The 16,460-nt window shown below is 40.1% G+C and overlaps 1 protein-coding gene across 4 annotated transcripts in view; it reads right to left on the reverse strand.

Moving 5' to 3' along the window:
* CDKAL1 (CDK5 regulatory subunit associated protein 1 like 1) overlaps positions 1–16,460 on the reverse strand; it is a 623,544-nt gene that overhangs the window by 451,926 nt on the left and 155,158 nt on the right. For all 4 annotated transcript variants that reach the window (XM_034660262.1, XM_034660260.1, XM_034660263.1 and 1 more), the window contains one exon: positions 2,567–2,663. In XM_034660262.1, coding sequence (XP_034516153.1) covers positions 2,567–2,663 — 97 coding nt within the window. The remainder of the gene's footprint in view (positions 1–2,566; positions 2,664–16,460) is intronic.

Here is a 16,460-nt window from a genome sequence, read left to right on the forward strand (position 1 = left end):
TATTGAGTTTGAGAAGTTCTTTGTAGATCTTAGATACCAGTCTTTTATCTGTAGTGTCATTTGCAAATATCTTCTTCCATTCCGTGGGCTGCCTCTTACTTTGACTGTTTCCTTGGCTGTGCAGAAGTTTTTATCTTGATGAAGTCCCACAAGTTCATTTTTTCTTTTGTTTCTCTTGCCTTTGGAGATGTGTCATGAAAAAAGTTGCTGTGGCCGATGTCAAAGAGGTTGCAGCCTATGTTCTCCTCTAGGATTTTGATGGATTCCTGTCTCACATCGAGGTCTTTCATCCATTTGGAGTTTATCTTTGTGCAGGCAAAGACCCCATCAAAAAGGAGAATTACAGACCGATTTTCCTGATGAATATGGACGCCAAAANTCCATCTTTTTGTGTCTTCTTCAATGTCTTTCAAGAGTGATTTGTAGTTTCTAGAATATAGATCCTTTACGTCCCTGGTTAAGTTAATTCCAAGATAACGTATGATTTTTGGTGCTATTGTAAATGGAATGGATTCCCTAATTTCTCTTTCTTCAGTCTCATTGTTCGTGTATAGTAATGCAACTGATTTGAGCATTGATTTTGTATCCCGCCACATTACTGAATTGTTCTATAAGTTCTAGTAGTTTGGGGGTGGAGTCTTTTGGGTTCTAGTTCCATTTTTAAATATGTGATCTCAAGTTACTTCTCTAATTATAAAGAAGCAAAATACATAAATCTAAAGAATTTCAGTGGTAATTAAATGAGATTCGATGACAGAACTAAAAGGGTGCTAGACTAAATGCGGAGGGGGTGATATTATTTGCCAAAGCCACAAGTTTATATCATCCCTGAAAATCATCTTCCCCATTAGCAGCACGGGGTATGCTCCTTTAGAATCTCCCCTACATCCTAACACACACTGAGCTCTTCACTGCACACAGTGGAGTTCAGGAAAATGTTACCATAATACACACAGAGAAGAGGCTTTGTCATACTAAAGAAATTATCCTTATACTATACTATACTAATTATACTAAAGAAATTATTCAGCAACTTAACTCCTAGAGATGAAATCTAAGATGAATCCTATGCTTTTGCTGCATTCCATCCTAAAACGAAATTCTAACGAGTTTTCTATTTCCCTGACACAGCAGGACTATGTTTATGGGGAAAGTTAGTCTCACATGAATAGATAACTCAGGAGTCCATATTCATGTCATTCCTTAAACCAAGAGAAATCAAAAAGTAAACAGACAAATGGTGAAAACAAACTAAACTTCTCAAACATTCAGGTTCTGTTTAACACGAGGCTGTTTGTTCAAAGATTATTAAATTTGCTAGTGGGGCAAGGATTTGACAGCGGAAAACAAGTTCATTATACTGAGAATACAGTATTAAAAGTTGTCAATAGCAGGGCACCTGGCTGGCTCAGTTGGTAGAGCACAGGACTCCTGATCTCGGAAATGTAAGTTCGAGCCCCATGTTGGATATAGAGATTACTTTAAAAAAAAACAAAAAAACTAAAAAAACACCTTAAAAAAACAAAAGTTGTCAACAGTACTGTTGTAAGGAAAAATCTAATAAATCTCATTCCAGATGCCAATTATTCATATACTTTTTCTATGCATGTACTCTATATTATATATTTTTTAATTAATTAAGCCTTTTTTTAAACAGGATTCCTGAGCATACTGAGTGCAGCCATAGAAGAATGGTGGGAAGGACGAAGCACCACCACGTGGTCAACAAACACTGACTGAATGCCAACTACCTTCGGGCATTTCGTGAACAGTGATGGCCACACAGAATAAGACCGATAACACACAGCAAGTCTCCTGACGTCACGATGCTAACAGCAGGAAGATCCTTTCAGTCAGTCACCAAACACTTACTGAGTGCTTACTGTATGTCAGGCATCACGGAAAAGTTGGAGAAACATGGTCAGCGTTGAAAAAAGATGGGAAAGCGGTCCCTGTGAAGTTAGTAATTTAAGTAGAAAGGTGGCCTTTATCAAAAAATTAGACAAGTGAATGTAAAATCACAACCCTGTGCGATGCTGAGAGGGCAGAGGACAGGTAAGCACAGTCGGCAAAGGGAACCGAGGCACGGGACGACGGGCAAACCGCACTGAGTGGTCAGAGGACGCTTTACAGAGTGGGTAACAGTGGAGCATGGCTCAGAGGATGAGTGTAAGGGAAGGGACACGTTCCAAAAACACGCATCTGTGTACTGCGGGGATGCCAAGGAGGTCAGTGGGATGGGAAAATTATAATGATATGGCAAGAAATGGTACCGGACAGGCAGACAAAGGCCAGGTATTAGGAAGCGACTTAAATTCCGTATGGCTTCTTATTGTGTTTGGTTTTTTTTTTTCTTTATGAGAGAATCAAGAACATGTTTTTGCCCTAAGGTGAAAAAGTTACAAAGACATGACGAAATTTCAACAGCAATGGGGCCAGTATGTTGAGGACAGTCGGAAGTGTAACACAGCTTGTGAGTGACGCAGAAGGAGCAAATCAAATGTGGACCTAGTACATGTCTCAACAGCCTAAGATGTTCTTTTGTCCCCCTCAGGTACGAGCTTACCCCTATGATACTCAGTCCTTTAAGGTAGTCCTGCCGAGGCTGGGCTTGAGGAACACATCCAGCTAGCACTATCTTCTTATTCTCCTCTTGAGCTTTTCTGAAAGATGGAAAACAGTGTGATTCTTTTGCTCACGAGTGTACCCTTGAAAACTGATGTTAGTGCATGTAAGTTGTCCAAATCCTAACAAGCCCTTCTACCATGAAACCAGATTTTCTTACAACTGCTGAAAGAAAACATATCATAATAAGACTCCTGCACTATGCATGTATCGATCATACCATTAGAGAATAAAACAGCCATCCAACCTGATGTCCTTCGTTATCATCCCATTACAAAACCAAAAAATTTACTTATACAGAATTCTCAAGGACATAAATCATGCTTAAAAGCCACTTTCTATTGAAAAACATCTCAGCTCCTTCCACAGTTTGGCTACTGTGGATAAAGAAGATGTGGTCCATATACACAATGGAATATTACTCAGCCATCAGAAAGGATGAATACCCACCATTTGTATCCACATGGATGTAACTGGAGGTGATTATGCTAAGTGAAATAAGTCAAGCAGAGAAAGACAATTATCAGACGGTTTCACTCATATGTGGAACATAAGGAATAGTGTGGAGGACCACAGGGGAAGGGAGAGATACTGAATGGGAATAAATCAGAGAGGGAGACGAACCACGAGGGACTCTGGACTCCAGGAAACAAACTGAGGGCTACAAAAGGGAGGGGGATGGGGGGATGGGGTAACCCGGCAATGGGTATTAAGGAGGGCACGTGTGGTGATGAGCATTGGGTATTAAACACAACTAATGAATCACTGAACACTGCATCAAAAACTAATGATATCCTATATGTTGCCTAATTGAACACAATAAAAAGAAAACCCACTTTCTAGACAGACAAGTTAGCCATTCAAATAGATTATTTTAAATATTAATGAAAATGTTCCTAAAATTCATTCTATGACTTCCCAGTGTTTTGACCAATATAAAAGTAAAATATACTTTTTTAAAAAATTGAACAGAGGGGCGCCTGGGTGGCACAGCGGTTAAGCGTCTGCCTTCGGCTCAGGGCGTGATCCCGGCATTACAGGATCGAACCCCACGTCAGGCTCCTCCGCTATGAGCCTGCTTCTTCCTCTCCCACTCCCCCTGCTTGTGTTCCCTCTCTCGCTGGCTATCTCTATCTCTGTCGAATAAATAAATAAAATCTTAAAAAAAAAATTGAACAGAAATTTAAAAAATAGAAGGTATAATATCCCTTCTATCCTGGGAATTCCCACATCTGCCTAGTTCTGCTCCCCAGAGACTTACGCTTAAGCTTACAGGGTGCTTATGCTAACTTCTAGCCCAGCCCTCATATGTGCAAGTATAATGTGTAAACTAGACCTGTGTTCAGTACTTACACATAAAGATGAAACTATATTTTGCTTTACAAATACATCTTGTATCTTTCCTTTCACATCTTTACCTAAAGATCAATCTCATCCTTTTTACCCATTACAGTATGGATATACTAAAGCTTAACTATTCTTGTTCTGATTGGCATTTAGGTTGTTTCCAATCCTTCACTATTACAAATTATTTTACAATGAGCATGCATATACATACAACATATACACACCATACACATACGTATATACATACCTATGTCCATATATACATGGATAGGTATCTTTGAATATTTGAGAAAGTGTTTCTGGATTATGGAAACCTAGATGTGAAATCCATGCTAAGATACCAAATTATTTCCCCAGCATAAATGCTAATTAGTAGAAATGCTGATTCAAAGGTATACAGGTGTGGTTATTTAGCATGCCTTTACTTAGGAGGGGCTGGGGTATATTTTAGGCATCACTCATTCATCTGGCATACGTGTATACAGCAAACACTGACTGTGTACTAGAAGACAGTGGTCAACCAAGCAGAACTGGTATCTTTTTCTATAAAGTATTCACATCCTTTGCCATTTTAAAAAATGAAATTTTCAAGTCTTCAATTCTTTTTCAAGTATATGGGTTTTGAAGTATAGTCATGCTTTGTTTCCTTTTTTTGTTTGTTTTTCTGGATGCTCAGGTACTAGGCTTCATGCACCAAACTGTGTTCCTGGCCCCACTGGCAATCTTTACCTTTCTAAAACCAACTGAGGAAGTTAAGGGTATCAGCAGCCCAGTTTCGGGACATGTAACTTTTAGAATACACCACTATGAAGTGAAAAGTCTCTACACCTGGCACTCTTGTCTTTTTCAAGCTTTTCAAGCGTACAAACTCAGAACTGGAGGCCAAAAAAACCCCTGGGATTAACAGAAATAGCTGTTTGTGATCGACAGCCACATCAAAACCTTTTGGAAAGTAGGCAAAAAGTGATTAAATGAATAAGTAGAGAAGAAAATACCATGTGAACATCATCTGTAAGTGTTTCATATCAATAACTTACTAAAGCGCTTTGGTATAATTTTTCCATTTGGAATCCTGGGGGGGAAAAAAAACTTGTTAATGGAATCAATAAAAACCCTGAGTCTGACACATTGCTTAACAGATCCAAGAGAATTACTGCCTCGATCTACCACCTGGTTTTACTTTTTTATCAGTACCACGCACATCATCGCACACAAATAGTTTTCTTCTGGTAAATGTGAAATACCTTATCAAACAACAACAAAAACAAAAAATTTTTCCATTTACATTAACAGTCTATATGAGAAAGTAACTTCTGGTTTCCTCAAACATTTTAGCTACAACATTAAAATCACAGCAAACACCCCAGGAAGTCTATAAGGTCACCAATAATTACATTCAAATTAAAAGGCCTGCCTCCTACAATGTGACTCAATTACTTAATTATGAAGCTCATCTAAGACATGATGCTGAAAGTTTACGGGAACACAGTAAAGAAGAAGATATGCACTTTGTACTCAACAAGCTTATGGTTTATAACGGATGAGATGTAAAAGAACATCAACACAGCAGCAAATAAAATGCCCCTAGTGTCAGAAAGATACACAGGCAACATTTACATCATGGAGAAGAAAGGAATATGCAGACAGAGAAAGATAGTACAAGGCTTCCAAACAAACCTGGGGGGATTTTAAGGGCAGACAGTGGCAGGAGAAGGTGGGACTGGAGGCAGAGAAAGTGCCAGGCAGCTGTTCCAGCATGAACAAAGAGAAGAAGGTAAAAAGTACGAGGAAAGTATTACACTACAGAATTCCTATATTAGGGAGACTGCTAAAGCTTCTATTATGGAAGGAGACTTAAGAAAGAGGCTGGAGAGTTTCTATTTACGTTAGCGGGTAACGGAGAAGTGTTTGGTGGCAGCGTGGACACAGAGTGGAACCAAATTTTAAGAATATGACACTGGTGGCAAGATATAAAATGAAACACAAGCGGTAAAGAAACCAAGAGGTGAGGAAATTAATTTAATACTCTAGGCAAAAGGATGTGACGGCTGAATGCAGGTGGAAGATCCAAAAAACGAAAGATTAAAGGAAAGGAAATTAGCTTTCTTGCTAGAATATACTTGAGGGAAACCCCAAGGAGGAATCAAAGGTCGAAGGGGGATCAGCAAACATCTTATATAAAGAGCTACATAGTAGATACTTTAGGTTTTTACTCACAGGTCCTCTGTTGGAAGAGTCTTAGCTCTGCCACCTTAATGCAAAATCAATCATACGTAATACTCACGTGTGTGTGTGTGTGTGTGTGTGTGTGTGTGTGTGTGTGTTCCAATAAAGCTTCATTCACAAAAATAGGCACCAGGTCTGATTTAGCTCAAAGAAGCAGCCGGCTGAGTATTAAGATAGAAGGCAACAAATTCACAAAGGACACACTAAATTTGAGGTTCCATTAATGCCCATCAAGTTTCTGGAAATTCAAGTCACCAGCTGGGAGCGAAGCTGGGGGGGAGACTTTCAAAATGTATTCTAACATGACAGCTGAAAACAGTGGATAGAACAGACCCTAAAGGTGTGGAGAGAATCCACTTGAGTACAAAATGTTAAGGCTCTTTGGAGATGTAGAAACATGTCCACAGGATAAGAATGTCCATGTGGAAAACAAAAAGGAGGTAATATCACCACCGCCAACCATACTCTAACAACAATCACGGCTAGCACTTACACGGCACTTCATCAAGTTAACCATTATATCGTTAGCTATATACAGTGCAGCCAATATGTGTAACAATCCAGGGAAAGTGTTCTGGTGACATTATAAACACTAAATCAGGTCATAAAACAGTCCAAGGCTGATTTTAAGAGAGTAGGCAGAACACCAGAAAATTAAGAGGAAAAGTTCAAAATAGAGATGCTTGTGTAGGTAATTTATTTAAAATACTATTTCATGCTTTTACTGAATTTGGATTTAAAATGCTAGACTGGACCAGAACTATAAACAAAGCAAAAATCATAGCCCCGTTATAGAATATTAATGCCACATTTTATATGTGACCAAATACAGTAGCAAAGTTTTAACACAATTTCTCTGAGTCTTCTTGTTCTAAACATTTCCTTCTTACATCCTGTTCTTTTTGTACAGTGAGCTTTGTTCAGGTTAATAAAAGTCTGTAAAACAATTTCTGTAGAAACAAACCCAGCAAAGACACATTTTTAAAACCTTTTATCCTTCAAAATGAATGTTGGTAACAAAAATACCTTAAGAAACTTTAAAGTAGCATGAATTTCTACGTCTTCATTTTAGATAGCCTTGAAATGTTAATTAAAACAAAAATTACATATAAAGTTAATTCAATATAATCATTATTTTCTTGAAACATATTTTTAAATTAGAGACATATCCTTGACTAGAGCACTGACTCGAGTAATGCAGAAAACATAAGGAAACCTTTCTCTCTTTTCTGCCAACTACTAAATACAAGAAATAATTTGTACAGAATCTTAAAATTCACAGAAGCATATAAAATAAAGATGATATAATATCATTTGCTTTATTTCACAAAAGAGAAAGTTGAGGAGCACCTGGATGACTCAGGTGGTTAAGCATCTGCCTTCAGCTCAGGTCATGATTTCGGGGTCCTGGGATGGAGCCCCACATAGAGCTCCCTGCTCACCAGGGAGTCGGCTTCTCGCTCTGCTCCTCCCCAGCCCACTCATTCTCTCTTTCTCTCCCTCCCCACCCGCTCTCGCTCTCAAATAAATAAAACCTTAAAGAGAGAGAGAGAAAATTGAGATTAAAGAAGATGTAATAATTGTGGCCCAAAGTCCACACTTTGAGTTAGTGCTGGAGCTGGGATGGGTGTCCAAGATTCTCTCTCCCTTGAAGATCAGATCTCAGGAGATAAATCAAACTTGGCTTTTGATCATGTAATAAAAATTAGAGCAATCACTTCTTGATTAAAACCACACAGAAATTTATAGGGATTATAATATATCAAATGTCTTCAAAGTAGAAACACAGTATTTGACAGTTCCTGCTTTCCTGAGTTTTGTGCACAATCTAATAATAGCGGAGTAATAAACTCCCGTATATATCAAGAAAAACACAGTTCTCTACAAGTGGTGGGTAGGGAGGAAATGCTGCTTCTCTCTCCATGTTCTTTTCTCCTATTCCTTACATCCTTCCTGCAACTTGATGCTTAGTCAATATAAAAATACTCATAATAATGACTAGGTCTTCACCTAAAGTTTTCTTTCATGAAAAAATATTTCTTAAATATATATCCGACTTTTACATTTCTTTGGGGGAGGAGGGGCAGAAAGAGAAGGGGAGGGGGAGGGAGTACCTTAAGCAGACTCCACGCCCAGCATGGAGCTTGATGCAGGGGTCAAGCTCAGAATCCTGAGATCAGGACCTGAGCTGAAATTAAGAGACGCTTAACCAACTGAGCCACCCAGGCACCCTTAATTTTTACATTTCTAAACTCATACTGCTATAATCATAAAATCTCTTCCTCAAAACAGCGCTAAAAAGAGAGTCAAATTAATCTGTTTCTGTACAAAGCAAGCACCATCTTCATTACTCTGCATGTAAGTACTCTCTGCACTAAAATATTCAAGGAAGAGAACATCTATGGTAAGTATTCATAGTTAGACAAGTAGCCATGTGAAACACATAAAAATATCTCAGCAAATTAGGATCTATGTGTGTGACAAACTTCCATAACATGACGCCTTTTCTAATTTTGGAACAAGCAGTTGAGGAAGAAGTAGTCTATAGCAATGCCACTGTCTACCTACATAACTACTATCAGGCTGTGGAGAGTTGGCCTAGGGGCTGCCAAAAGCTGAAAATAAAGTTACTCTAAGACTTGATGGGATTTATCAATCTGAAAAAAAAAAAATCCAAACATGTATTCAATTATGTAACTGGAGATCCCTGCAGATACTCAAATCCAAAGTAACTGGGGTATAGTCTTGGGATCTCAAGACTCAATTTTATTTTAACTAAACAAAAACTAGAATATAACTGCACATTTTATGCCCCCTAAGAAAGAATGTTATTGAAAGGGCAGTAGTCCTCATTGCACCCAAAAGAGTCCAAAGGGTAAAAATTTCTCAACATGTGTAACGGTGACAAGCAGACTAGGCACCCGAGGCAGATGATCACAGACAGAGCAGTCATTTCTCAAAGCGAATCCAGGCACAACCAACTACCACACCCTGATGAACTGGCCAGACAAAACCAGTCAAGAAATTCCCACTTGAGTTCAGCTCCAATGAGTTTCCCTTTCTTACGCTTACCGCCAGTACAAGTTCCTGGGTTCACTGATAAGAGTTTTGTCCGTCAATAAAGTCAATAATGCAACATTTCACTGCTTCACTCTATCACTCCTTCGCTCACCACATGCCACAGACAAGGACAAAGAAAGATAAAAGATAGTCCCTGCTCTCCAGCAGTTCACAGTCTGGTGAAAGGAGGAGAAAATGGGCTTTAGCACTCAGGTTGTTTTGCATGAAGGGGAAGAACGGAGGTCTGGCGGTGGCAAGGAGAGCTGCGGGTGAATCAGCATGCATCCCTGCGAAGAGACTCCAGGGCACCCAGCTGTGAAGGCCAGACAGTCTTCTCCAAGAGCAGCGCTGTGTAACCCTGACACCCAATGAGGTCCCTGAGGGATGCAGTCAGGGATACAGAGGAGGCTGAGCAAAGGGGGCCATGGTCTTCCTCCTCGTCGTCCACTACAACCTGTTACTGCGCTTGTGTGTGGCTTCATGTATCAAAGATCTGTGATAGATTTTGTTTGAACAAAGGGTTCTGTGACTTTAAATTAAGAGAGGAGAAAGGTGAGCACAGGACACAGACTTTTTCCCAGCTCCACTGAGGTATAACTACCAAGGGCATGGACTTTTGTTAGGAGGCTAAGGGCATAAAGAAAGTTGGATCATTATAGAAAAATGGAATTTCAATTAGAATTGCAAACAAGTTTCAAAAAGAAGCTACAAGAGAAAAGTGATTGGGGAAAGCGGGTGAGACCAAAGGCAGGAAGGATGAGAAGAAGCAGAAGGAAATCAGAAAGTGGGTGATGTGCTCACACATTGGGCAGAGGTCAAGAAAGAAGCACCGTAAGAAAGCACCAGGGAGGCCTAACCAGCCTCATGGCTCCAAACAGAACCAAGAGGTTTCTCTCTGAATCCTGCCAGGCTAGTTGCTAAAAGTCACTCTCTCTGCAAGTCAGGAAATTAGCATTTCCTCAGAAATGGGGGGCTATAGGGGGAATCCTTCTAATTCTGCTACTGACCATGGTCAGAAATGCCTACGTAAGAAATTGAATTAGTGAGAATGATTATTATGAATTTGGTCCCCAGGCCCATTTAACTCTAGGTCAGTCTACAAAAAATCAAGTTTCTGAATCTGCAAAACTAAGGATCATACCCTGAAATATACTGACAACAGCTAGTTATGCCACATGGAAAGGCAGCTTGACATGACATTCATTCCACTGCTCTAAAGCTGGAACCTCAATCCCACAAGACAATTAAGCAGCCATACTATCTGGTTTCTAACGCTAGTGGCTTAAAGGTCGTATCAGAAGGACTGAAAGCCACAGGTTTCTTCTCTGATTCAGAAATTCAGCATCAAGACACTTGGGCAAGTTAATGGTAAGTCAATAAATAGCAAGTCCATCCTCCCAGTTGTTTTTCCAAAACTCATAGAATTATTCTTATTACATCCTGTTCTCTAATACCGAGTCCATCAGCAAACCCCGCTCACCGGACCTTGGGAGGATGCCCAGGTTCCAACCACATTTCACCACCTAACAGCTACCGCCCTAGTCAAAGCCAGAAACATTTCTGCCCTGCGTCCTTCTACCTTTGTCCCCTTATCTTTTACTCTGACTCAACACAGCAGTCAAAGGGATCTCTATAAAATGTAAGCCAGAACAAAGCACCCCTCTCCTCAAAATCTTCTTATGGCTCATTATCTCACAAAGATTAAAAGGCAAAGTTTTTCAAAATGCCCTACAAGGCTCTGCCCCCCCACCCAGCACCCCTCCTCCCTTCCCTCCTTCCCCTCATCTCCTGGGACGCCTACTACTCTTTCCCCACTCGATCTGTTCCAGCTACGCAGGCCTTCCGAGTCTTCCCGGAAAATGCCACACACACACCCACATTAGGCCGTTCCCGGTGCTGACCCACTGTTACGCAGAAGTCCATGTGGTCGCCTCCCTTCCTCCTGCCGGTCCTGGCTCGTGGGTCATCTTCACTGAAGCTGTGGCACACCACGGCAGCACCATCACTCCCTTCACTGCTTGCCTCCTCACAGCACCTCTCACCTTCTCCTCTCCTACATAATTTTCAAAATTTTTTAAATAGTGTGCCCCCCTTCTGCCTCCCCCCCGCCGCAAGAGTGTGCTTTCAAAAACACAGGGATTCGGGTGTACGTTTTCTTACAGAAGTATCTTGAGACTTAGACCAGAACCTGGTATACTGTAGTAGCAAGAAGGGGGAGGAGGACACTAGAAGTCCAACCACGGAGTCGTCCATGAACTGTGACAGAGGCATATAAAGGAATAGGACAGTCACCTGAGAAACACAGTGGCGAAGTGACTGAGAGCACAGACTCTGAAGCCAGAAGGCCTAGGTTGTAATGGTGGCTCGGTTTACTGTGTAACCACAGATGAATTACTTAACCTCTCTGAGCTATAGTTTCTTCACTTGTAATAGAAGTTCTTACCATGAAGTTGTGAGACTTAAATGTGATAATATATAAAAAGCACTTTAGAAAGTGCTGGCACACAGTAAGAACATTATAAACGTTATTATATTGATATCTACAAGGCCTGACATGGATAGATAGCGATATTACATGGTTATGAGAAAACACCAAGTTAGAGAACAGGATGGAAACTATGTCTCATTTATACAAAGAAGGTATTAAGAAGGCATATGCATAGAAAATCCTGCAAGGAAATGTTCCAACTTGTAAACAACCACCACCTCTGTTGGAGAAAGAATGAAGAAAACAAACACTGTGTTAAAAGCTTGCCACTACAACAGGGCAGGGGAAGAATTCCCAGCATCCAGACCACTCCTGGAAAGGCGTCATCCCAGGATTAACGCCTGTCGAGGAGGCCATTCATGGCATGTTCCTCCTTATATACTTTCCTAACTCGCCCTGGGTCACCGTAAAGAGCTCCCAACATTTGTAGAGCTCCTCCTAGATGGGACGGTTGCCCGGTCGAACAGATTTTACCCAAATGGTCCATATTTCCTACAGTATCACTTACAAGTGGTCACGTGGCTTCTACTTTACTTCCCCGGAGACACGGAGCTCAGTACTTCAGTTTCCTGTTTAATCACAGAACACTTGCTTTTGCCCCTTAGTTCTTATTTGTAAAGTTCATCTCCAGATAGCTTCTACTTATTCACCCAAATTCGCCTTCTTTTACCCTCAAAGCCTTATCCCCTCCACTGGCCTACATCCCAAACCATGTTTGGTCAAAACAATATGTAACCATTGTAAAGGAAATGTCTCTAAAGTATTTGCACGGCAGGCTCTCATTTCCTATTGCACAAAATACAGTGAATCTAACTGAACCTGTAGCTGATTGCCTTAATCGCTGTAGACACAGAATTTCACATCTCTAAGAGACACCCAAAACTTCCTAGCCTTGTGATTTCATTTTGTAAAAGACAAAACGGAGGATCAGAAAGATGAAATAGCTTGCCCAAGGTCAAAGTAAAGACAGACCTGACAGTTATCCATCACTGCCCTTTGCTTCAATATAATGATGTCCACACCAGGGGATACCGAGATCTGTAAGGCTGTGTGGCCCCATCATAAATAACCACAGGAAGCCATACAGATGGATTCTTCTCTTTTGTCGGCTCTTACCTCTCAACATGTCATTTCTAACTTGTCTACCCAACTCTCCCACCGCCACTTCTAACGGCCATGCAATGAATTATAAAACTTCTGGAGTAAATAAGGACCAATCAACGACCTCTTTTTATACATGATTTTCACAAATTCATTAGTGAAATATTTTGTGCCTATTATGTGTACAGTATATGCTTAGAAGCTTGTCAGGTATCAAGAGGAATTTGTGCTTCAAGAAATACACATGAAGTTGAAAAGAACAAAAAAACCCTGAAATATGCAAACTGAACGCAAATACAAATGGACATTTAAGTACAAGGTTGGTATATTAATAAGTACAAATAAATTTACTGACTTTTTATAACCTTAAAAACATGGCCACCAAAACTTTTAATCAAAGAACTCACCAATAAAAAAAGGGGGGATAATCCAGATTTTAAATATAAACAACTGTATATAAATCACACACATGCAGTACTATACTAGTATGTTGCACACATCATAAAACATACCTTAGTATTAGGATTTTTGTAACGAATTACTGGGAAAGAAAATTAGTGTTCTGAGTTCAAACAGGGAGAAGTTACTGCAGGCACAAACAAAGGATTAGAGAACCTCCCAAAATCTGGTGTAATGCTAACACTCACCTAGAACCCACTTTAGTCATTGAAGAGGACCAGTACATGCCACCACAAAACACAGCACTTTGGCAAGAAGATTATTTTGAGCTGAAGGCAATTAAGAAACAGCAGGCTCAGGAAAAGAGACCCCCCCCTCCCCAATTAGGCTAAGAGAAGGATGTAAATTTCCACTTAAAGGCATTCCCCCCTCCAGTACCAGGAAAAGAGAACTACTCCAGAGACAACTCAGACTGCCTGACTCTTCATGCACCACCAACCCTACTACACAACGCTGATTTACCATGCATTTCCTTTTTTTTTTTTTTTTAAGATTTTATTTATTTATTTGACAGAGAGAGACAGCCAGAGAGAGAGGGAAACACAAGCAGGGGGAGTGGGAGAGGAAGAAGCAGGCTCCTAGCGGAGAAGCCTGATGTGCAGCTCAATCCCAGAACGCCGGGATCATGCCCTGAACCGAAGGCAGACACTTAACGACTGTGCCACCCAGGCGCCCCATACCATGCATTTCCTAATCACATAGCCATCATTTCCCTCTCCCCAAGAAACCCCAAACCCTTTCTCCTTATCTGAACTCTTCTCTACTCCTTATCACCTTTGTTAAGATGGTATATAATCTCCAAATTCTGCCTCCTGAGTCCTATTTCTTTATGAATAACCCTATATACCTAAATCTGCTTTTTTCCCCGTTAATCTTTTATCAGATTGATTCCCAGGCCCTGGTCGATGAACCTAAGAAAGTACATATGATAAGGGGATTTTTTTTCCTCCCCTACATTAGGAAGTTTAAGGTTCTGTGTAACTTTCTTTGTAACTTCTGGATCCAAGAAAAAGTAAGAGGAGTGAGCCCCATGAAAATCTGACCACTGGATAGAGGATACCTCACCACCTTTAAAACTGCATATAAGACTTGCCCAGCACTTACCATTTGAATCAATCATTTCCTTCTTGTTAAGCTAATTAAAGTAAGTAAAACACCCCTTCCTTAAAAGGATTAACACAAAAAATAACCCAAGTTTCTGACAGATATATTCCTATTATGGAGAATTCATTTCATAAAATGAAAAGCAAATGTGTAATTAGTTCACCTCCTCTAAGATCAATATCCTGACACTCTGTTCATAGCAAACACTTTAGATGGTAATATCCTTGGACAGAGCAAAGAAACAAAGAGAGGAAGGAAAAAGGGAAAGAAAGGAATCTCAAGAGTCTATGAATATATCAGAAGACCTTAATAAAGTGACATTGAGAAGAGACACCCTGATCAGCTCTTACATTCATTCAATTCACTATCCAATTTGCACATATCACTGTACTTCACTCTAATTATCACATTTACCAAGAAAGACGAAAATTAAATTACAACAGGAATCTACATAATTTGAGGAAGGAATAAGGGAAACATACACGTAGGGTTCCAACTACAAATTAAATTAAAGGGTTCAAAGTTTGGAAGGAAAATGCGCAGTTGGGTTTATTTCTAATGCACCCTGAATACCACTTGAGCTGGAGTACCATTAGATCCCAACCTAACCGGTTTGGGGGGTGGGGTGGGGGGAGACCCACCTGCATTTAGAATTGGTTTATAAGGTCTGAATAAAAAGTTATTAGAAATTTACAGACAGTTCCTAAACAAGATTTCTGCGTTCTTTATGCTTTTTTCAAAGCCACTTTTCCAAAGAAGTGTTAATATAGACCTGATCCCCTGGAGGGGGTAATAGAAAAGCACTTTGTTATTTAAAATCATAAATAAAAAAGGCTCCCAAGTAAGAGCTTTCTCCTCCTCTGACTCCTACAGCCATGAAATCCCTGCCTACAGGCCCTGGCAACAGGAGAGAAACTTCCTTCAAAACTGCCTTAACTGGGTGGGCTTCGGCAAGCTTTAATTCCCACATGATCAAGAAGTTTCACTGGAGGGGCAAGAGGCAAAGAAAGGAGTATCTCTGGGCACTATCGACAACCCATTTTTAACATATTCTAGGTGAACTAGCTAATTCAGAAAAATCATTGCCCATGGGGCGTCTGGGTGGCTCAGTCATTAAGCATCTGCCTTTGGCTCAGGGCATGATCCTAGGGTCCTGGGATCGAGCCCCATGTCGGGCTCCTCCGCTGGGAGCCTGCTTCTTCCTCTCACACTCCCCCTGCTGTGTTCCCTCTCCCGCTGGCTGTCTCTCTGTCAAATAAATAAATAAATTTTTTTAAAAAAAAGAAAGAAAGAAAAAAAAAATCATTGCCCTAAATTCTCTGTCCTGTTCCTATGACAAACGATTCATAATGTTCAGCACCGATTTCCCGTACTGTAGTTCTTGCACCAGAGATTGCTGCCCGTGCAGAACCATGAGCTCCTTGAGGGCAATGCCAGGATGGGATTCACATTACACACCACAGAATACATTTTCAAAAGACTTCTTGCAATTTAATAAGTGAAAGAAAAGCTAAGACTAGGAAATAATGCTAGGACCAATCATTAACTAAAGTTGTGATTAATAAGCCATGCTTAGGTCTCTTAAAATTTAATGAAGCCACCATTAAATAGGGATCTTTTTCATCAACAAAAACAGATGAACCAATCAGATGAACTAACTACATGTGATTAGTGTCAACACCATTTATCTAAATTTGAATTTTATGGTAAATCCTAACAGGAGTTTCACTCTCACAGATCAAATAAACAGTTTATAAGAATTACTATCATATTCTTAAGAATTATTTTCTTAGTGTTTATAAACAGCATGATTTTCTCCTTAACTCTCTACTTTGTCCCCTCCATTACTCCTTCTTCAAAAAAAAAAAAATTATTTTACATCTTCAGAAAAGTAATACAGCTATTACTTGTAATTAATCTGACCTCAGATAAGAAAGCTATTGATAACAAATGCAACTATTTTTTTAACTTCACGAGGAAAAAACAATTTTTACAGCAGCACCTAACGTAGCTGGTCAGACAAATCTTGGGGCGACTGGCTCACTTCTAG

The sequence above is a fragment of the Ailuropoda melanoleuca genome, chromosome 5 (genome assembly GCF_002007445.2).
Source record: "Ailuropoda melanoleuca isolate Jingjing chromosome 5, ASM200744v2, whole genome shotgun sequence".
In the NCBI taxonomy this organism is placed as follows: Eukaryota; Metazoa; Chordata; class Mammalia; order Carnivora; family Ursidae; genus Ailuropoda; species Ailuropoda melanoleuca.